The following is a 23,651-nucleotide window of genomic DNA, read 5'->3' as shown; positions in this document are numbered from 1 at the left end:
TTAGTGCTTTTCTACCTATGGGAGGATGCAAGAGTCTGGGGTCATTTGAATTTTTTTCCTTAGATTTGCATGTGAACTCTCTAAAGGCCAGTATATTCAAAGCACAGAATGTTTTCTGTCTTTCTCTTTTCTGAATTCCCCTCAGGGTGCACTGTCAATAATGGCTTGATCCTTGTGGAACTGGATTGGCAGGCAATTTTTTTTCTTTATGAACCTATGTGTGAAGCTGCCATGGCCTGTGGCATTGGTAACCAGGGGTGGCTCTGCCCCCCAGGGAGCACTCAGGAATAGTTGAGGATTTTTGGCTGTCATAGCTGGCGGAGGGCAGGGGGAACCCCTGGCATTTCATTTTCAGAGGCCAGAGATGCTGCTCAGCACCCCTACAGCACACACAGGGCAGCCCCCCTCCACCCCCAACAAGGAATTGTCAACAGTGCTGAGGCTGAGAAATCCTGGGCTAGGCGATCCTGGCAGCTGTAAGGAGGAACAGACCTTTGCTGTGATAAAAATGTCTCATTTCTCTTGTTATTATTTTAAAAATAGCTCTAGTGAAGTATAATTAGTATCTAATAGTATATCCTTAAAGTGTAAAAGTTGACACATTTTGATTTATGTTCATGCCCACGGAATCATCACCATGGTCAAGATGGTGACCATCTGCATCAGCACCAGAGGCGGCACCCCTTAATAACTCTTCCCCCTTCCTCCCTCCCTTCCCCCCACCCTCCCTCGCTCCTCCTTCCCCCAGGATCCTCAGCTACAACGCCCTGCAGTGTATCCCTCCTCTGGCCTTCCAGGGGCTTCGCTCCCTGCGCCTGCTGTGAGTATCCCCATTCTCCACTCCTCTGGGGAAATCTGCCGCACGAGGGGCCTCCTCATCCACCGGTGGACAGGAATGTCCCCGCGTCCCTCCTCACCCCGCTGCTGGGCAGGAGTGTCCCCGTGTCCAGGGTCCCAGCAGGGCCAACTGTGTCCAAAGTGGAAGGCCAGTCCACTCTCATTTGGGCTCCTAACGGAGGCCCAGGAATACATGGGAGACTTTGGGGAACGCTCACCCAAAGTTGCATAGACAGAAGGGGCTTAAGTCTTCTGTCTCAGAGAATCCAGCAACCAGGGGCTGCTGTCGGCCCCAAGTTGTTTGCCGTATGTGTACGGGGGCAAGTTCCTAGGCATTCAAGGTAAGGTAGCCCCTCGCTGGCATGTGAGTCAAATGGTGAATGTTGAACTTGCTCTCAAGAATTCCCACTGCAAGGTGTGGCCTGTGGCTCACAGCCCTGTGCTCACAGCACGGCCTCTGGAATATCCTTGCCCCAAGTCCTCTGGCAGCGCATTCTTCACCCTCAGCCAGGGTCTCACTAGTAGCTTCCCTTTCGGGAAGAAGCCTGTCCCCCTCAGGCTCCCTGGCTGAGTTAGGGAGGGCGCATGTCCGTTTGTCCTGTGAACAGACATGGTACGTGTGTTAGTCATGACAGCATAAGCGGGGGCCTCCGGCGGGGCTGAGGGTCAGCGTGGCTGTGACAGTCACAGAGCCTGTGCTAGCCTCTCCTTGCCAGTGGCCATCCTAGCAGGATCTCTCACTCAGGGACCCTCTCCCTCAAACATGCCCTTCTCAGCAGAGGGCGTCTCTGCATCAGTTCCTGAGTCTCCGTCTCAGGCTGAGTCCTGACGGCCTCTTCTCTCTTCAGGTCCCTGCATGGCAATGACATCTCCACCCTCCAAGAGGGCATCTTTGCAGACGTGACTTCCCTGTCTCACCTGTAAGTAACTCTGACCCAGTCCTCAGCACCTCTTTGGATTTAAATGGAACTTGGATTCCAAGAAAGATGTCGCCTCTTGAGATTATTACTTTTAATTTAGCTTGTGAGCTTCAAATGCTTCCTGTTTCAGACTCTTACACATTCAGTGCACCATCAGTTGTAAAAAAGGGATTGAGAACAGTTCCTCACGAGCAATAATAAAAGTAGTCATGACCTTGTATTGACTGCCGAGCACTGCACCTCCATCAGCTAATGCAGCCTCTTAGCACTCCTTCAACATAGCTACCATTATTCCCATCTTCCACATGAGGATGCAGGTCCAGAAATTTGACACACTCACCCAAAGTTGCATAGGGCAACAATAGGGGCTGAGTCTTAAGTCTCAAAGCCTGTTCTCTGAAGCACGATGACAGTATTGTGCCTCTGACTTCACATGGTAGATGATAAGCTCTGGAAATATAGTACTCCCAAGGAGTATAATTGGTATAACTGGATGCTGAAATGAAATGTAAATGAAAGTGAAAGTCACTCAATCATATCTGACTCTTTGTGACCCCATTTGACTATACAGCCCATGGAATTCTCCAGGCCAAAATACTGGAGTGGGTAGCTGTTCGCTTCTCCAGGGATCTTCCCAACTCAGGGATCAAACCCAGGTCTCCCGCATTGCAGGCAGATCCAACTGAGCAACTTTCACTTTCATTGGATGCAGAAGGGCTTCCAAAACCATTTAGCTGGCAACACCAAGAGCATTCTTAAAAAGCAGTATGCTCAATTCCTCAAAAAGCTGAATGTAGTACCATATAAGTCAGCAATTCCACTCCTAAGCATGAATCCCAAAGAAGTGAAAGCAAAGACTCAAACAGATACCTGTACACCCTGTTTATAGAAGCATTATTCACACAATAACTATACAGCAGAAACAACCCAGGTATCCACGGACTGATGAATGGACAAAAAAATACAGTACAGTAAGGTACAGTATTCCGCCATAAAAAGGAATGAAGTTCTGACACATGAGCAGACCTTTAAAATATGTGAAATAGCTAAGTGAAAGAGCCCAGACATAAAAGGACAAATATTGTATGATTCCACTGAAATGAGGGACCCAGACTAGTCAAATCTGTAGCTACAGAATGAAGAATGGTGGTTGCCAGGAGCTAAGAAGAGGAGGAAAAGGGAATTTGTGTTTAATGGGTAAAGAGTTTCTGTTCAAGGTGATAAAAAAGTTTTGGAACCAGATAGTGGTGCTGTGTACTCAGTCGTGTCCGACTCTTTGCGATCCCACCAGGCTCCCCTGTCCATGAAATCCCTCTGTCCATGAAATCCTCCCTATCCATGAAATCCCCCTGCCCATGAAATACTGGAGTGGGTTGCCATTTTCTTCTCCAGATGGTGGTGATGGTTACACAATATTGTGTGTGTAATTGATGCCACTGAGATGTACACTTAAAATGGTCAAAATGGAAAATTTTATGTGATTGGTATTTTACCATAATTTAAAAATGAGGGAGTATAAAAGCAGGGGGCCATGAATTAGGATTAATTAGAGTCATCCTAATTCTGAAGGTGGGGCCGGGTACAGAGCAAATATGTCCTTTCATATCGTTTCAGCTATAGGCCGAGGTCGTGTTCAGGCCAGATGGATGCAGTCGGGACCCTGGGCATTACCGTGTCCTCATGCTCTCTGCCTCACAGCCACATGGCCAGGGCCTAAGTAGGCAGGCAAATCCAGATCAGAGAGCCTTTTAGGGTCCCCAGCATCTCTGCTTGAAGTTCATTCACTCAACAACCTCCATAGATTTTCTCAGCTCTAATAAGACTCATCATTTCCACATTGTAATCTCTGAGATCAGAGTATATCTTAGAGATGATCTGTGGGTACTTAATATGGAAACATTTCCCTACCTTTCCCATAGCAGGCATCTAACAATCTTAGACTTGAGGAAATAAAATAGTAATAAGTGCCACTCATTGTGAGTTAGCTTGGGACAAGGACTTTACTTTCAGATGGGAAGTAGCTTTTGTGCCATTAGCCAGCTTCATAAATAAGACAGGGGCTGCCTTGAATCCACACTGAAGATTCTAAGACTTGGTGGGCAGAGTGCAATGATTAGTGATGTCTGCCACGGGAGTGGAAGGGGTAATGGGTTTTGTCCTCTGTGGCAGGGTTTATTATATACATTTTATAGTCCCAGGTTCAGTCAAACAGATTCCCTAGGTCATAAAGCTAGGAAATGACAGAGACAGGATTTGAACATAGGTGTGTCTGATTCCAAAGCTCTTTATTTATTCTTTATTGCCTCAATAAATATGTCCTGAGGAGCCACAGTGAGTCAAATGCTGAAGAATTTACTAACACAAAGTTGCTGCCTTCTGTGACCATCTGGGATATTACAAAACAAATTCAAAGAAAGCAGTGACTAACTCTGGGGAAGTCAGATGACCTTCAGAGAGGAGGTGCCACCTTTACTGCCTTGGGAAAGGCACTAGGAATTTGCCATTTGGAGAAGATAGGGAAGGACATTCCAGGAAGAGGGAATAGCTTATGCAAAGGCACGGAGGCAAGAAAGTGAGTGATGTATTCAGGGAGGCTACACTGTCCAGCGTGTTTCCCAGCTGGCTCAGTGGGGGTAGAGAATCCACCTGCAATGTAGGAGATGCAGGTTCAGTTATTGGGTTGGGAAGATCCCCTTGAGGAGGGCATGGCAACCCACTCTAGTATTCTTACCTGGAGAATCCCATGGACAGAGGAGCCTGGTGGGCTACAGTCCATAGAATCACAAAGAATCAGACATGATTGAATGAGCACACACACACGCTTACTGTGTGTGTAATATGTGGATATAGGGAGTTGGGTTAGGTAAGAAATTTGGGGTAGGAAGACAAGAGTGTAGAAACGGACGCTGCCTTTCTGTTGTGAAAGGCCTCTCTGCTGAGGAGTTTGAGTTTTGTTTTGTAGATAGAAGGGAATCAAGGAAGAATTAAGTTGTGAAAACTCCTGGAAAGCCATGGTGACACACGGAAGCTGGATGGGATGGGAAGAGTCAGGAGGCAGCCTGGCTGGAGACGGTGGCTCTGGACCAAGACCAGGCAGGGGTCGTGTTGTCCACTGTTCTTGATGACTGCCATTCACAGGGTCTTGATTCTATCTATGTTTAGTAATTTTTGGTTGTGAGCTCATTGTTTGCTGATGTTAGGAATTCTGAGGACCTAAATTGGTCATGCTTCTCTCTAGAGAGTTCACATGTGTGTGTTTGATGGGCCAGGTCTGCTGCTGCTCTGGGCCCACACTGCTCTCCTCTCCCTTGCTTACCCCTGGGCTGTGCTGACCTTCTGCTCCAGCTCTCCCCCTTGCCAGGAAAGGCCTTTTCAAGCATCTGGCCCACCTCTTCCTCCATCGTGTGTTTTGTCCGTTTGCATGCGTGTGTGCTAAGTCACTTCAGTCAAGTCCAACTCTGTGTGACTCTATGGACTGTAACCTGCCAGGCTCCTCTGTCCATGGGATTTTCCAGGCAAGAATAGTGGAGTGGGTTGCCATGCTGTCCTCCAAGGGATCTTCAGACCCAGGGATCAAACCTGCATCTCTTATGTCTCCTGCTTTGGCAGGCTGGTTCTTTACTGCTAGCACCACCAGGGAAGTCCATCTCTTTTGCTTGGGCTTTACCTCTCCTTCCCTGTAAAAACTGAATAGTGCCCAAGGATGTTCTGATCTTGCCCTCAGCTCAAAATCTAGACACTTTGCTTTTCAAAAGGGAAATAAACAACATTTTTTTTCCTCTTTAAAATTTATCTATTTTAATTGGAGGGTAATTACTTTTCAGTACTGTGATGGTTTTTAAATTCATCAACACGAATCGGCCATAGGTGTACATATGTCCTCTCCTGTTGAAAAAGAACATTCAGACATTGTAACATATTTATGGGTAGAGAAAGAACAAAATGTGTATTTTGAAATGATATATCTAACTTTCAATTCCATTTTCAACTGAAATTTACTGATTCAAATAATCTTTGATAGAATAGCGTTGAAACACCAGTTCAGTTCAGTTCAGTCACTCGGTCATGTCCAACTCTTTGCGACCCCATGGACTGCAGCACACCAGGCCTCCCTGTCCATCATTGACTCCCGGAGTTCACCCAAACTCATGTCCATTGAATCGGTGATGCCATCCAACCATCTCATCCTTTGTCATCCCCTCCTCCTCCCACCTTCAATCTTTCCCAGCATCAGGGTCTTTTCAGATGACTCGGTTCTTTGCATCAGGTGGCCAAAGTACTGGAGTTTCAGCTTCAACATCAGTCCTTCCAATGAATACCCAGGACTGATCTCCTTTAGGATGGACTGGTTGGATCTCCTTGCAGTCCAAGGGACTCTCAAGAGCCTTCTACAACACCACAGTTCAAAGCATCAATTCTTCGGCGCTCAGCTTTCTTTAGCGTCCAACTCTAACATCCATACATGACCTCTGGAAAAACCATAGCCTTGACTAGATGGGCCTTTGTCGGCAAAGTAATGTCTCTTCCTTTTAATACATACACATGACCATGTGTAAAATAGATAGCCAGGGGGAGTTTGATGTATGATGCAAGACACCCAATGCCAGTGCTTTGTGACAACCTGGAGGGATGGGGTGAGGAGGGAGGTGGAAGGGGGCTTCAAGAGGAAGACAACACATGCTTTGTGTGAACAAAAACCTGAAGCTGCAAAGCCAGATTTTGAGCCCATGCCTGTCTATAAATTCAGACTTTAGGAGAACAGTGATATCAGGCTAGAAGCCAGATCCAGATCTAACTTGTCAGAAAAAACAAAACAACAAAAAAACCCCAGTAAGTAGAGCTCAGTGGTAATTGGTAGAGCTCAGTGGAAGTGGTAATTGCAGAACAGGGCATTAGCACTACCAATTAGATATGTTTGTTAGTTGCCCTGTTTCCCCCTAAAATAGCATCTATGTGGAAGAAATCTCCCATTATTATGAAGCAACCTTGTGAATACATTCTTCCCTTTATACCCAGGGTTTCCAATGGAACTAGGCAGCAGCCTGAGAAGTGTACATATGTTTGTATTCAGGTGTGTGCCCAATGGAATATATGTGCATGTACACACATGTAGCTATTATTTATTCTGCATGAGAAGATGCAACTATTTCTTGAGGAGTCTGTGAGCAAGTACAAGGGGTCAAGGAATGAGAAAAGGATAGTACAGACTCACTGCATTCTTTCTGGGCTTCATGAAGGCCACAGGCAGTCTGAAGGGAAGGAGAGGCCCATGGCTCTGTCCCAAGTCAGGGGTTGCCCAAGAGTTAGTGTCCGGTGTTCCTGGCTCTCAGAGGTGACCTCTGTTCTTAGTGTGACTCTGACCTGGTCCTCTCCTCTTCACTGGCAATATGCAGGGTGGGTGGGTGGGCTGAGGGTGTGTGTGTGGGGGAGTGAGGTCCACCATATTTAAACCCCTTGAACTTTAGAGTAGGAATCAGGATGTGGCATCAGGTCTCTGTCTTGCCGTCAACTTGCAGCGGAACCTCAGATGATTCATTCAGCTCTGGGTTCTTTCCTTGCCTGTACGCAGGTTATTTCTCATATCCACCAGAGTTCTAACCACATGCCATAATCAGGCCATCGTGATTACGAGTGCTCCTCACCGCCTACACATCTCTGCTGCTGTCCACTTGGATTTTACAGTTAACTCATCTTTCCTCCATTTCTCTATCCATCCATCCTTCCATCAGCCAATATTTGCTATGTGCCAAATCCTCTGGCAAGGCTCCCCAGTGTCATCCTTCATGTCTATAATCTGGCATTTTGTTGTCCCTAATCTGCTGCCTGCGGAAACACTAGACTTCTGAGTTCATTAAAAATTCATTGTGAAAAGTGAATATGAAATGATTAGGTAAATCATGGGATGCCCATATGACAAAATAACAAGTAGTTAGTTATAATATTTATGACACTGTACTTTATTATTTGATAAAAATGCAGAATAAAGAGGATGATATACTCTGATTTCAGTGATGTATATATATACATATATACACACACATGAGCACAAGAGCTAGAAAGGAATAGATGAAAATTAAATTAGTTACATTTATGGAGTGGTAGATGATTCCTTTATTTTTTAGTTTATTTTGCTTTCATACTGAGGTTTGTGCATTTCTCCTGCTTGTAGGCAGGGGTTCATTTGGCAAATGGGGGGTTCTGCTGGTTCAGGCACCATGTGGGATTAGTGACACTTTCTCTCAGGGAGCTCCATTCCAGTAGAAGGAGGCAGGGATGCACATGAATAAATTGCCTGGGAGGAGGAATAGCTCAGGTGAAGATATTTTGAAGTTTTAGTATATGCTAAACTCTATAGTTGGCACCACTGTCATAGGAGGTCTATTTCTGTCTTGGTTATGTTAATAGAAGAAGCCCAGCGGGCCTTGGCAGAAACAGATGAAATAGCTACTGTTTCAACTATTTCCAAGTTATACCAAAGATCAACAACACAGGGTTATTTATACTTTTGTCGGGGGATGAACCTGACTCCACAGCCCTTTTGGATTGATGAGTGGCCTGGCTGTCCCCACCACTGGTCTCAGCAGAGCCTGTGACTGTCCATGCCCTGGGAGTTCAGTCATTTTATCGGGAAAAATGGACTCCAGGTGAAAGTGAACTACTCGAACTAATAAAGTAGTCAGAAAAAAAGTAGGGTTTGGAGAAACAAAAGCTTGAAATGTTGAAATCAGGAGTTGCTCACCATCTGCTCTGTATACCGACAAGTAAAACGTATTGGTCAAGCCAGAATGCCTAATTTTCAATAGCTTTGTATGTGACTTTGGTAGCTTTTATTATCTCCATATTGTATATATATAATAGAGAATAATATATATAAAAATAGAGAATAAAAAATAGAGAATTATATATATATATATATATATATATGAAGAATTGGAAAGAGCGTGACTTTGTTGCCATTTATGGGGAGGATTTATTCAGGAATTGGGAATTGTGACATCATAAGATGTGTCAAGGGCCTCCACATTCACAACAGCTTTAGATTTAGTCTTCTGGACTTTTTCTCTAAATGAGTTATAAGACAGAGAAGAAGCCCTTCAGAATAAATTCTCTACTCATGGCTCATTAGCAGAACACACTCCTGCAGTGTGCTACAAAAATACTTTCAATAAATTCTATACTTATCTTTTGAATAACATAATTACATTACCTCATACTATGTTAAAAATATCAGTCTGGTGAATATAGGTGTTTTAAATATACCACTGTTTGGTATTCCTGTTATTTTTCTAAGTCTTTCTTTTCTTTTCTTTTTTTTCATTTATTTTTTATTAGTTGGAGGCTAATTACCTTACAATATTGTAGTGACTTTTGCCATACATTGACATGAATCAGCCATGGATTTACAAGTGTTCCCCTTCCTGATCCCCCCTCCCATCGCCCTCCCCATCCCATCCCTCTGGGTCTTCCCAGTGCACCAGCCCTGAGGACTTGTCTCATGCATCCAACCTGGGCTGACGATCTGTTTCACACTTGATGATATACATGTTTCAGTGCTATTCTCTCAGATCATCCCACCCTCGCCTTCTCCCACAGAGTCCAAAATTCTGTTCTATACATCTGTGTCTCTTTTTCTGTCCTGCATGTAGGGTTATCGTTACCATCTTTTAAAATTCCATATATATGCATTAGTATACTGTATTGGTGTTTATCTTTCTGGCTTACTTCACCCTTTAGTTTCTTTTTTAACACAATGGAGCTTCAAAAAATCGAAGCGTCTGAACTTCCTCTACCTCTGAGAAGCCCTGGCTGTGTTCAGGGAAAAGAGGAAGGTGTTGCCCTGTCCCATTAGCCAGGATGGATGCTGTCAGCAAATCAGGACAGAAAAGATGAAATACACGTCGAGGCTGAACTGGCTTTCATTTTCCAAGCTACATTATTCCCTTGGCGCCCATTTCAGGCTCGATGTGCTTGTCTTTCTCCCCCTTCCAGATTGCAGGCTCTTTATCGAATCATAAAGTGAGCCCCAGAGATGTTAAGTGAGCCGCTCAAGGTCACCCGGGCAGTGAGCAGCTGCGCCAGGGGCCGGAGTCCAAGACTGTTGAGCCTGCTTTATAAGATGGGCCGTCATCAGCTGTGTATTTGGGGGAATTCCTGCTCAGAGTCGCTGCTGCTTTTATCAGATCCAACATATCTCCAGGGGAACTGCTTCCTCTGTGTTGCCCAGACACAGGTGGAAAATGACAATGCATCCATTTGGTACTTAATAAATGTGCTCATTCTCATGAACATTATATAGCCTTATGTTTTCACAATGATGTTGATACAAATGAACTTCAGATACAAGGCTCTGGTTTTTCTATTTGCTGGCTCAAAGACCACTGGCAACCTTTGTTTCCCCAAATCCATGTCTTGTTCATCTCTGAATCTCTCACTGTGGTTTAGTGAGAAGGTTATGAGCTTACCCACCCACCAGCCTGGTCAAAGCCTAAGAGGTTGGCAGTGCACAGTGTCAGTGTCAGGGTGGGGATGCGAGGGAGCAGGCACACCCTCACCCTGCCGGCAAGTGTAAGTCGTTACAACCTTTTTTGGAAGCTGGCTGTGAACATTTTGGGCTTCCCTGTTAGCTCAGTTGGTAAAGAATCCGCCTGCAATGCAGGAGACCCTGGTTCAATTCCTGGGGTGGGAAGATCCCCTGGAGAAGGGATAGGCTACCCACTCCAGTATTCTTGGGCTTCCCTTGTGGCTCAGCTGGTAAAAAAAAAATCTGCCTGCAATGCAGGAGACCTGGATTTGATCCCTGGGTTGGGAAGATCCCCTGGAGAAGGGAAAAGCTACCCACTCCAGTATTCTGGCCTGGAGAATTCCATGGACTGTATAGTCCATGGGGTCCCAAAGAGTTGGACAGGACTGAGCGACTTTCACTTTCACTTCACTGTGAACATTTTACGTGCACTTCCTCTGCAAAATGAATCCTCCTTCTAGGCATCTGTTCTAGAGAAATGCTCTCTCCTTGCAGAGAGGCATGGACAAAGTGTTCACTGCCGCTGGAAACAACTGGAGTGTCTAGCAGTGAAAGCTATGAAGTGTCCATTCTTTGGGATGCTCTGAAGCAGTTTGATAAAATGAGGTGGATCCATATAGCTGACCTGGAGAGGTCTCCAAGGCATGCTGTTTAGTGATAAGAAGCAGGCTGCTCAGTAACTATGTGTGCTGGATGGATATGATCTCTTTCTCATGAAGAACCAATCATATGTGTAAATATGGGAAAGGATTGGAAGGCTACATATGGAGTATGATGACCATGTGACCATGGGTTCTGTGGTTGGCAGGGACAGTGGACTTTTTTGTAATGTGGATGTATTGTAGTTTCCTTAACCACTCCCCCACTGATGAACACAGGAGGCTTCCGGTCTTTCTATCACAAATAATGCTGAGATCAGTACCATTGCACAGATGCCTTTACACACTTGTGCAGGCACAGATCTGTGAGATGTGCCAGAAACAGAGTTACTGAGTCAAAAGGCAACTGCATTGCTGACTAGATAGATATCAGGCAATCCCCCTCCGTTGGAGTTCTGCCATCTTGCATTCCCATCAGTAACATAGGAATGTGCCTTTTTAAAAAATCAAGGTGAAATTCAAGGAATATAAAATTAACCATTTTAATGAATACAATTTAGTAGTATTGAGGACATTCACAATGTTGTTTAAAGTGAGACTGTTGTGTGCCATGTCTGAAAATGATTTACAGTGAGAATGTGCTTATGTGCTTCTTGTTTAATTGAAAATGAAGAGAAAAATTAAAGAGTATAGGCTTACAAAAAAAAAGAGGGGAGTTCCCTGGTGGTCCAGTGACTAACACTCTGCTCCCCATGCCGGGGGCTGGGGTTCCATCCCTAGTCAGGGATCTAGATCCCATGTGCTGCAACTAAGACCTGGTGCAGTCAAATAATTAATTAATTAATTTTTTAAAAAAGAACATAGGCTTTCGAGTCAGACAGCTCTAGGTCTGGATCAGGGGGCTGTGCTTCACTGATTGTGTGACCCCAGGAAAATGACTTATTCCACGTGAGGCTCAGTTCCCACATCTTTGAGATGGAGAAGAAAAAGCTTATACTGTGAGGCTGATGAGAGGATTAGACGCACTAACATGGGAGAAGCTGGTTCATCACAGCAGTGAATGTTAGTTCGTCTCTCCCTGGTACACCCTGGAGGTGGTGCCGACAGAGGCTCTGGCCTCAACAGCCTGAGTGCAAATCCTACCTCCCCACTTTCTCTGTGCATCTTGGGCAAGTGTCTTCACCTTTCGAGTTTCAGTTTCAACATGTAAAACGGGGTTAGTAGGGTGTGATGAGGACTGAGCGAGATCACAGGTATAAAGTACTTAAATCTGTCCTGGCTACACGGTTAGTGCTCACTGAATGGGGATTGTTAGGGTTTTGCCAGCTCCGGGCATAATGCCTGATACCCGGCACCCAGTGGGTGAGGAACTCCATGAAGGTGTAATGTCTGCTCCTCTCTGCTGTCTGACCCAGGGCCATTGGTGCCAACCCCCTGTTCTGTGACTGCAACCTGCGCTGGTTGTCCGGCTGGGTGAAGACAGGCTACAAGGAACCAGGCATTGCCCGCTGCGCTGGGCCCCCAGACATGGAAGGCAAACTGCTCCTCACCACACCTGCCAAGAAGTTTGAATGCCAAGGTGAGTTCAGGAGCGCGAGAGGGGATGGCGGGTACCGGGTTGCATCCCCCCACTTCCTGCTTCCCCCATCAACCCTGGCAGGGCACTTCCAGACACTTCTGTGTCCCTGGGGTGACTGGCTGGGTGGGGGACAGGTGGCAGGAATGAGGCCTTTGCTGCTTGTTAGCATGACTGCCTTCTCGTCCTGACATACCGCAAGCAAAAAAAATTTAAAAAAGCCAGGCGGAAAATCTCAGGCTGTAAGGGCCCTAATCCCTCCCTGGGGTTATGTAAGGAAAATAAAAATAGCAGCAGTGTTTCTGGAAGCTCCAAGCCTCCCAGCAGCACAGGCACTCAGGCCTCCCTTTGGTAGGAATTGTGCTCAGCAATTAGCTTAAACCCCTGAGCCACTGGACCCAGCTGCTACCCTCCGGACATCTCTAGAAATCCAGGGCCTGGTGTGATTGGAGGCGCCTCACCCTGGGCCTTTGTAAACACGGGCCGGGGACTGATTGACTGATTGACTGAAGGCCAAGGGAACCCTGCCGGGCAGAAGGCAGCGGCCGAGGGGCTGCCCTGGGCTTGGCTTGTGTGCAGGGGCACAGCTGCAGAAGGGCACTGGAGGCTGTGGGACACGGCTCCTGCCCTCCACAAGCTCACAGACCACCAGCGGAAGTGAAACTGACAGCCGGAGGTTAATGAGGGAGCCCCGGGCCACCCTGTGTGCAGGATGCTATCACAGGAGCAACACTTCAGAAGGGTCCAGTCTGTGGCTTGGCTGGCAGCTGTTGGGAGCAGGCCAGTTTATGTTGAAATATTTGCTCGGTGTTTATTTAATGGGGTGGGACTGGTACTGATGAGAGGTTTGTGTGTGTGGGGTGTGTGTGTGTGTGTGTGTGTGTTTAAATTTAACTGGGGGCTTCCCTGGTGACTCAGTGGTAAAGAATCCACCTGCAAATATAGGAGACACAGATTTGATCCTTGATCTGGGAAGATCCCACATGCCGCAAAGCAGCCAAGCCCGTACACCTCAATTGCTGAGCCCACGTGCCGCGACTACTGAAGCCTGCAGGCCCTACAGCCCTGCTCCACAGCAAGAGAAGCCACTGCAGTGAGAAGCCTGAACACTGCGAGGAAGAGTAGCTAGCTGCCACTTGCCGCAACAAAAGAAAAACCCATGTAGCAATTAAGACAAAACAGAGCCAAGAGTAAATAATATATAGAAAGAAAGCTCCTTAAAAAAAATTTTTTATTGGAATACAGCATTCATAACAGAAAATTACACAGATAGTTAATGAAAGGCTCAGTGAATTTTTACACATTGAACCCATCCAGGTCAAGAAGAGTTAGAACTGGACATGGAACAATAGACTGGTTCCAAACAGGGAAAGGAGTATGTCAAGGCTGTATATTGTCACCCTGCTTATTTAACTTATATGCAGAGTACATCATGTGAAATGCCGGGCTGGATGAAGCACAAGCTGGAATCAAGATTGCCAGGAGAAATATCAATAACCTTGGATATGCAGATGATACCACCCTTAGGGCAGAAAGCGAAGAACTAAAGAGCCTCTTGATGAAAGTGAAAGAGGAGAGTGAAAAAGTTGGCTTAAAACTCAACATTCAGAAAACTAAGATCATGGCATCCAGTCCCATCACTTCATGGCAAATAGAGGGGGAAACAATGGAAACAGTGACAGACTTTATTTTTTGGGCTCCAGAACCACCACAGGTGGTGACTGCAGCCATGAAATTAAAAGATGCTTGCTCCTTGGAAGAAAAACTATGACCAATCTAGACAGTATATTAAAAAGCAGAGGCATTACTTTACCAACAAAGGTCCGTATAGTCAAAGCTATGGTTTTTCCAGTAGCTATGTATGGATGTGAGAGTTGGACTCTAAAGAAAGCTGAGTGCCAAAGAATTGATGCTTTTGAACTGTGGTATTGGAGAAGATTCTTGAAAGTCCCTTGGACTGCAAGGAGATCCAACCAGTCCATCCTAAAGGAAATCAGTCCTGAATATTCATTGGAAGGACTGATGCTGAAGCTGAATCTCCAATCCTTTGGCCACCTGATGCAAAGAACTGAGTCGTTGGAAAAGACCGTGATTCTGGGAAAGATTGAAGGCAGGAGGAGAAGGGGACAACAGAGGATAAGATGGTTGAATGGCATCACTGACATGGTAGACATGAGTTTGAGTAGGCTCTGGGAGTTGATGATTGACAGGGAAGCCTGGTGTGCTGCAGTCCATGGGGTCGCAAAGAGTCGGACACGACTGAGCGACTAAACTGACTGACTGAGGTATCCAGCACCCGGATCAAGAAACAGAGCTCCACCTGTAACCCATGAGGATTCCCCTGCAGTTATTACTAGAAAGTGTTTCTCCTTCTAGTCAAACTCATGCATTTTCAGTGGAACTGATGTTTCTCTACTTCTAGAAAGAGTCTGAAGTGGAGTGAGTGAGTGAGTGAAAGTTGCTTAGTTGTGTCCGACTCTTTGCAACCCCATTGACTATACAGCCCAAGGAATTCTCCAGGCCAGAATACTGGGGTGGGTAGTTTTTCCCTTCTCCAGGGGATCTTCCCAACCCAGGGATCGAACCCAGGTCTCCCGCATTGCGGGCAGATTCTTTACCAGCTGAGCCACAAGGGAAGCCCAAGAATACTGGAGTGGGTAGCCTATCCCTTCTCCAGGGGATCTTCCCACCCCAGGAATTGAACCAGGGTCTCCTGCACTGCAGGCAGATTCTTTACCAACTGAGCTATGAGGGAAGTCCCTCTGAAGTGGAAACCTAACTTAACTGGCTGGTCTTACTATTTATTCTTGTGAGGTCCTCATGCTTCTCATAGGGGGCCGGCCGCCCCAGGCAGTCTGGCTGCTGGCTCCTCACCCACATTCAAGTTCAAGGAAGGGCCACCAGTGGGTCCTGAAGGGGCTGGAGAAGGTCATGCCTGTGGCCAGAGAGGAGACAGGAAAGGGTCTTTCTCTGTTCAGCCTTGGAGAGAAACAAGTTCTAGGCAATGGACATTTTTTTCTCCTAAGCATGGCTTCCTCTCAGAGCCGGATCTCTTCTCTGCTGGAGTGGCCACCTTTGCTGTCCAGGCCAGCAAGTGACCGGGCTGAGGTGGTTGCTGTGGGAGGGTATGAGGGGATGGAGAAAACCTCAGCTGATTTCTGTGATAGTGACCATGACATTCTCACACCGATGCTCCTGCTCTGCCTGCCACATGGGAGCTCCGTACTATCCAACACCCGCCTGCAAAACACTTTTTTGGGATTATCTCATTTCGTCCTTCCAGCCCCATGAGGCAGGGGCTGTTTTTAACTCTGTTTTTACAGAGGAGAGTCTGGAGGCTGGAGAGGTGGATATGAAATGAGGGTGAGCGTGATCCAGAGGAAATACAGGGAGGGGCAAGAACCTTGGGGAGAGGGCTTCCACCACACGTCCCTGCACGCCAGGATGCCGGGGTGGGGGCGTGGGGTTCTGCCCAGCCCTGTACCCCCGCCTCCCCGCTGCACTAATGTTCCCCCTTGCCTTAGGTCCCCCCACCCTGGCTGTCCAGGCCAAGTGTGATCCCTGCTTGTCCAGCCCGTGCCAGAACCAGGGCACCTGCCACAACGACGCCCTTGAGGTATACAGGTGTGCCTGCCCCAGCGGCTACAAGGTGAGTGGGGGCTGAGGTAGGAGGTGGGGGACCTACTCGAGGGCGCAGTATGGCAGGCTTGGGGCTGTCCTGTTGGCCACTCAGAGCAGGAGCCCCCGCGAGTGTGTCATCCACGGCCTGACACGTGGCTGAGTAGACAAGTAACTCCCGGGACAGGCAGGCTGAGTCGCTGGGGGGGCTGGCTGGCCCTGCTGACTCACTGGCCCTGGGTCTCCCTGGGGTCCCCCCCCCCCAATCACTGACTTCCTCCTCAGGGCCGAGACTGTGAGGTGTCCCTGGACAGCTGTTCCAGCAGCCCCTGTGGAAATGGTGGGACCTGCCGCTCACATGAGGGCGAGGATGCTGGCTTCACGTGAGTTGCTTGGGGTCCAGAACTGGACCCTGGTGGGCAGGGTGTTGATGGGTCCGACCTCCGTGCCTGCTTCCTCTGAATGGGATGGCCCAGGGCCCTTGTGCTCTGGAAGATGGGGGGACAAGCTCAGGGGGAGCAGTCATTCACTCCAGCTCACAGCCAGAGGCTTCTCCACACACTATCCCCTCGCCCCCACTGGCCAAGCCCCCGATGCCCACAGACAGTGGAAGCACAGAGACTCTGGGGGATGCTCAGGTCACCCAGTAGGCTGGGTCGGGATTGGGCTTAGAGCTCCTGCTCCAGGCTTCTCCCTGCTCTTGCCAGGTTCCAGGAGAGTCCTCCAAAGGCACTGGGAACTGTCGCCTAGGGCGTATGCAGTGACAGTGCCAAGAGGCAGTGGGGGACGTTGTAAACGCCTATCGTTTCTATTAACCTCCAGTTGAAGCCAAACACCTGCTTGTTGGGCCAATGTTGTCTGAGGGAGGGCCCTGAGCCAGCTCCTCAGGATCAAACCTCCACCTGAGCCCCTGGGAAGGGCTGGGGAAGCCTGCCCACAGGTGGGAGCAAGTCCTGGTCCCGCCCTCCGGGGTCTCCCCCACCAGCTCGTGGGTCACTCTGGTCGCACCATGGGCACGGGTTCCCCACTGCTTAGTGAAGGGCTGGACCTCACCGAGATCTTCCACAGCTCATCCTGCAAGTCCTCCCAGTGCTGACATCGCCACGCGAGCCCCCCACTCACCCTGCTCCCCCAGAGCCTCTCGAGCCCCTCATCTTCCCAGAGTTCTCCTATACCCAGAGCTTTTCTGAGGAGCACACAGAATTTAGATGCTGAAAATAAATTGCCAGCTGAGCAAACTGACTCTTCGGAAAATGATGTCAAGTCTACTGGCAGAAATGGTCAACCTGTCTCTGCAAACCCAAATTACCAGATGTAAAAAAAAACCACTAAATGACCTCATGGCAGGTGTCGCCTTGGAAACATCATCCTTACAATGGGCTCTGACCTCCTCTGGGCTTGGTAGCAGCTCCATCAAAGCCCCCACCTCATTGGCTAGGCTACTGGGGGGCGGGTCTGTGGAGGAGGGGGTGCAGCTGGGGTAGCCCCTCACACTTGGTATTCCTACAGACTGGGGGGAGTTGTTGGAAAGGTTCTTTTGGTAGAAAGGGGTGCCTCCCTGAGTTACCTCCCAACCCTGAGACTTACAAGGGTCTCCTCTGTTATCCACCCCCAGCCCTACCAGAGGGGACTTAGCCAAGATCCCCTTAACCTGCTTCAGACCTCTCTGGTGTACCCTGCAATCTCGCAGGGGGGAATGAAATTCCAGGACACACCCTGCAACAGGCTTCACACCTTTTTGTTCACATACCTGCTCCCCCAAATAGATTTTTTTTTAAATTATCAACTACTTCATGCATTCTTAAGTGACAGCTAAAATTTTTCATGGTAAATTTAATTTTTCATTGCAAAGAAGGTCATTTCCAGGATATTGCACATATTACTAACACTTAAAAATAAAGCTATCATTCTTTAAATCACTCTTTTCTCATTCTTCAGCAAAAAATCATTTTAAAATCACATGAAGGAGCTCCTCTTGAACAAGCTGCAACGTCTCATGTCATTTGTGTTTCTTCTCAAACTAGTATTTCTATTTTATTCCCCTCACTGCCACCCTCCCTGACTTTTTCTTCTACTGTAATCTGTTTTCATGTTAGAGAGGCTTTTCTTGAGCACCCTGTCATACCTTTCTGCCCCAACCTGGGTATATAAGTTTAAATGGAAAGTTTTTTTCATTTCTTTCTTGTCCCCATAAATCTCTGACGAAAGTTTCTTTTGCATTATCATTACAATGATCAATAATATACAGTTGATTAGAACAACATAACTGTTTTTCAAATTTTGATTGATAATTATTACACATAAAAGTAACATTTTATTAGACTATATCTCTTAATGAGATAGACGGAGCTTTTGTGTGTGGGTGTGCTTCCTTTTCTTCTCCTAATTGGTTCCTATGTCCAGACATGAATATTATGGAATATCAGAGGGCTTAGCAGCCAATCTATTCCTTTTTAAAAAATATATATAGCCCTCTCTCTCTATATATATATATGTATGTATATATATATATAGCTCTAAATGCTTAGAATGTTTGTTCACATAAATAAACCAGTGGGATTAGGAGTTTTATTATCGCCATGTCTCTCAGTTACTTGAAACCCTTCCAAATTAATATGTCAAAAACCCAGAGTGATCAGTCATCAAAAATTATTTTTAATGCTCTATCAGCTGATAGTTCCATGAGGTCTTCCTTCAATTACTTTTTAATGCACAGGATTGGAAACCTCTTGACTTGCAAAAGCATTTGTTCCTTCATTTTGAAAACATCACTATTTCTAATTGTCCCTTTATTTGGCACCAGAGGATCTTAGGCCCCAGGCATGGCCCACCTTGACTTCAGGCTTGGAAAGGTACTTGTGCACGTTTCTGGAGCTCTGGGGCGGTCAGTTAAGGGAGGAGTTCGTGCAGAACTTGAAGATGTGGAAATTAATTGCTCAGCCCTCTGTGACCTGCACACCCTTTAGAAAACCACAGATTGCCCCAGGAGGGAGTGTATCCCAGTTTGAAGATGACTGATATCCAGGACCTGACTCCTGCTTACCCCCCAGCCCTCTTCTCACCCCATCCCTGAAATATGTGCTCCTCAAATCCTGAACTATATAGAGGAAACTGTAGGGTATACTGTAAGGCTCTCTCCCCCAGGCTTTTACCCCCACTGCTTTCCCTCTCCTTTCTGTTCTCCCCTGTCAGAGTCCTTAGCTAACTCACCACCTCCTCCAGGAAGCCCGCCCTGGCCACTCCCCCCAGGGAGGAGCTAGGTGACCTCTGCCCCTTTGCCCACCTTTTCCAGCTTCAGTTTCGCACCATCCTGGTCCTCAGTCTCTCCTTTGGTCGCCAGTCTCCCTGTTTTCACCCCCACTAGACGAGTGATCTGTTGCCCGGATGCTCTGAAAACCTTCACAAGGCTGGTCTTGGTCACCTCTAACCCTCAGCACCTAACAAGGGCTTGATCCAGAGCAGGGACCGAAACTCTGGGCTGATGCTCTTGACTACTGGCCACAGGCTTACACCAGTGCCTCAGGAAGGCTGCCACCCTGGCTGTGGGCCCACCCACCTCTCCTTGCTCCCCACAGGTGCTCCTGCCCCACTGGCTTTGAAGGACCGACCTGCGGGGTAGACACAGACGACTGTGTGGAGCACTCCTGTGCCAATGGGGGCACCTGCGTGGACGGCGTGGGCAACTATACTTGCCAATGCCCCTTGCAATACTCAGGTAAGTGTGGCGGGGCTCAAGGGTCTGTGGGGAGCTGAGGACCAGTGCCCCGAGGCCTGGTCCTGTGGGCAGAAGGCTGGGGCCCTGTCGCGGTGCCTGCAGGAGGTTTCTGCTGGGCTGGCCACCTGGTGGAGCACAGGGGGCGGCTTCTCTCCTGCTCCCCCATCTTTTCCCCAGGAAGGGCCTGTGAGCTGCTCGTGGACTTCTGCGCTCCAGATTTGAACCCGTGTCAGCATGAGGCCCAGTGTGTGGGCACCCCCGATGGGCCCAGGTCAGTGTTGCCCACTTCTGGGGCCAGGGAAGGGCATGGGGCACCACGTCACCTCCCCTCTGTTTCCTTACCTGTCAGGTGTGTTGGTTTCGGCTGTACAGTCAGAGCCAGGGGCAGGGTGGTGGTATTCATGGTCCAACAGACCTGAGTTTACATCATGACCTGGAATGGGTGGCTTGACCACTCGGAGTCTCGGTTTTCTCATCTGCAAACTGGGTGCACCAGTAGCTTCCTCCTGGGGTGGTTGGAAGGATTAGATAAGCCAATGCAGTGGAAAGCACTGCCCTCCATGTCTGACATTTGAAAAGTACTCAATAAAAAACTAGTCAAGGTCCACAATTTCTCATTGCCAATTGCAAAATACACAAAACTCTGAAAACCAAATGACTGTTTGATAGCAAAATTTGATCCAATCAATGTATTTGGTATTAAAAACTGACCTGCACTGATAGGAGGCTGCTTAGAGTCACCATTCATCCCATGTAGAGGGAATATGCATAGAGTTTGCAGTAGAATGTGAGGATGTTTAATTAAGGGGAGATCCCAGATTCAGCTGGCATGTTTCATAATACACAGTTAGAGACATTGTATTGGGGCTTCCCTGGTGGCTCAGATGGTAGAAAGAAAAAAAAAAAAAAAATCTGTCTGCAATGCAGGAGACCCGAGTTCAATTCCTGGGTTGGGAAAATCCCCTGGAGAAGGGAATGGTAACCCACTCTGGGGTTCTTGCCTGGAGAATTCCACGGACAGAGGAGCCTGGTGGGCTACAGTCCATGGAGTCGCAAAGAGTCAGACATGACTGAGTGACTAACACTAATGAGACATTGTATTACCATTCCCAAATCCAAAAAGTCCCGAATTTCAAAACCTGTCTGGCCTCAGGAGGGTTGGATAAGGGGTCCTTGACTGTTGTCACCATCATTATTACTGGCCTATGTAGAAGTACTTGTCACCGGCAGACTGTTTTCAAGATGTTGCTCCCACCTGCAGTTTTGCAAGCAGGTCTCAATTCTGGGACCCTGTTCCACCTGTCAGGGCAGCACAGTGGTAGGGCTTCTCTAGGTCTGTGGCTGAGGGACGCAACCCCAGCCACTCAGGCCAAGGCAGAGGATGGGACTTAGCCAAGTAGGAGCTGCCAGAACCTCATGGGCAGGAAGCAGGAGCTGGGGGACACTGAGGCCCAGAGCTTAGATCAAGGGGCTGCACAGGAGCCGCCATCCAGATAGTGGACAAGTGCTGCACTCCTGGCTGAGCCACCATGTGGGCTTGGCAGAGCAGACCAAAAAGCAGTGGCAGAGCAAGTGGCATGCCTGCTCCTCAGAGGGACTGGACCTTGGAGGCTGGACTGAAGCAGGACTGGGCATTGTCAGCCAGATACTGCTGAGACAGTCCTTCACAACACAGAGACGGAGCACCCAGTGAGTATATAGTGCATATTTACTCAGTGTCTTGGAGGAAGGTGGGAACTGCCAAACACTCAGTTGTGCCTGGCATTGTACCTGGAACCTAGCAAGTGTTCAGTATGCATTCATTCATTGAATGAATGGATAAGTGAAACGTAAATGAATGAGTTGGTTGGGTGCATAGCTACTGTTACACTTTTCAGACTGCAGCTCAAGACCCACCTTGTAATAGACTGTGATCAGTTGGGTGGACCAAGATTAACCTAAAACAAAAAAAAAAAAGAAAATATCAGAGATCATCATACCCTTTTTTATAGTAAGGATTGTATTGTGGCATAAAACTGGTTTCAGAGGACTGTGTGTATGTTTACTGGGTGAAAGGTATTTCTTACTGCTTGAAAAACACTGGAAATGAGTTTTTAAAAAATCACACAGGTGCACTTACTTGCCAGGTTGTGTAGTTGAGCTGTGGAGTCTAGTTTGGAAGGGTTTCTGGCAAGGGTTGCTTACCGGCAGCTTCCTGGAGAAGGTGAGCTATTGGCCTGGCTGGATCGAGGCAGGGAGAGAGGAGGGTGTACCAGAATCAACAGGCGTAAAAGCAGAGAAGTGTAGCAGGGTATGGATTGCTGCCCGTGGAGACAGGTCTGACCACAGAGTGGCTTGTTATGGGGGGAGCAGGACGGGGAGCATCGGGCAAGGTCGTGACTGAACAGGGTGGAGGGCATGCTCTCTATTTGATAGGCAAATAGTTGGCACATGTGGACTGACTCAGGAGAGCAGTGAGCCATGGTGTGAGCTGGGAAGCTGGGAACTGGCCTGGAGCCAGAAGGTCACGGGGAGGAGAGCAGTAGCCTGACTGAGGCCCAGGAGGCTGGGCCGGTGCAGCTGGGAGCTGGCGAAGGGGGATGGATGAGCTGTATGTGACTCAAAGCTGTGCACTGGGGGGCGGGGGGCCGCTGGGCAGGTTGAGAAGGGGCTGAAGGTTGACCTTGGATGTGCTGTTGGTGCTGAGGGTGGGTCCTCCACAAGCATTTGTCTCCTCCAGCCATGGGGTATCCACTCTCTCAGCCCAGAGCACCCCCATCCTGCCTGCAGCCCCTACAAGCTCTCGTCCTGTACTAGTAAAGGGTCCCATGACGGATGGTGGCATCTTGACATCTAGGGCTCTGTGTGACTTCCTGGGGGACCCCAGAGACCCACAGGACCATGGGGTTCTCTGACATATGTACAGCCCCAGGGTGCTGCAGGCTCCGGGCTGAGGTCTGGGCTGTGTGTGAGGCTGATGTCAGTCACCTGTGCCCGCCCCAGGTGTGAGTGTGCGCCAGGATACGCAGGTGACAACTGCAGCGAGAACCAGGATGACTGCAGGGACCACCGCTGCCAGAATGGGGCCCAGTGTGTGGACGAAGCCAAAGGCTACTCCTGCCTCTGTACTCAGGGCTACAGGTGAGCGGCCTTTGGAGGCACCAAGGGTGACTGGCCCCCCCGAGCTGTCAGCTCGGCGGCTGGCAGGAGCCCCCAGGCATGACTAACCAGAGTGAGTGAGGGCAGAGCCTGGGAGCATTAGTTGTCACTATGCCAGTCACCGTCTCGCCTGGAGAGAGTTCCTCAGTGGCTCGGGGCACAGGCAGAGGGTGCCTGCCCTGATTGACGGAGGGAGCAGGAGGTGGGCATAGATGACCAGGCAGCGCTCCATTCACTTACCTGCCCAGTGGCTCCCTGAAGACATGCCCTGCATTAAAGGTCACTTACTTTTGCACCTCAGCCAGGTGCAAAACCACCTCTGGGAGGTTGGGAGGGCAGGGGACCTGCCTTCCTTCTGGTCACCCACCTCCCATGTTCTGCTTGTATCTTCTTTTAAAAAACAGTTTTATTGAGATATGACTTATATACCATATAATTCACCCAGTTAAAGTGTAGAATTCAGTGGCTTTTTTGTATAATCTCCGAGTTAGGCATCCATTGCCACAATCAATTTTAGAAGATTTTCATTACCCCAAAGAAACTCCATACTTATCTGTTACCATAACCCTCCTCCATCTCAACTTTAGGCAACCACCAACCTACTAATGTCTATGTCTATAGATTTGCTTATTCTGACTATTTCATATAAATGGAATCAACAACCTGTGGTCCTTTGTGATTGGCTTTCACTTAGCATCATGTTTTAGAGGTTCTCCATGTGGAAGCA

At 48.1% G+C, this 23,651-nt stretch overlaps 1 protein-coding gene across 1 annotated transcript in view; it reads left to right on the top strand.

The window, feature by feature from the left end:
• The window catches only part of SLIT1 (slit guidance ligand 1), a 167,384-nt gene that overhangs the window by 134,372 nt on the left and 9,361 nt on the right, over positions 1–23,651 (top strand). The window contains exons 24-31 of the mRNA XM_070469966.1: positions 749–820; positions 1,686–1,757; positions 12,293–12,456; positions 15,978–16,102; positions 16,357–16,454; positions 19,647–19,786; positions 19,964–20,057; positions 22,769–22,906. Coding sequence (XP_070326067.1) covers positions 749–820; positions 1,686–1,757; positions 12,293–12,456; positions 15,978–16,102; positions 16,357–16,454; positions 19,647–19,786; positions 19,964–20,057; positions 22,769–22,906 — 903 coding nt within the window. The remainder of the gene's footprint in view (positions 1–748; positions 821–1,685; positions 1,758–12,292; positions 12,457–15,977; positions 16,103–16,356; positions 16,455–19,646; positions 19,787–19,963; positions 20,058–22,768; positions 22,907–23,651) is intronic.

Source organism: Odocoileus virginianus, chromosome 7 (genome assembly GCF_023699985.2).
Source record: "Odocoileus virginianus isolate 20LAN1187 ecotype Illinois chromosome 7, Ovbor_1.2, whole genome shotgun sequence".
Classification (NCBI taxonomy): domain Eukaryota; kingdom Metazoa; phylum Chordata; class Mammalia; order Artiodactyla; family Cervidae; genus Odocoileus; species Odocoileus virginianus.
Note: the sequence above shows the minus strand (reverse complement) of the source record. Positions and strands in the feature narration are given on the sequence as shown.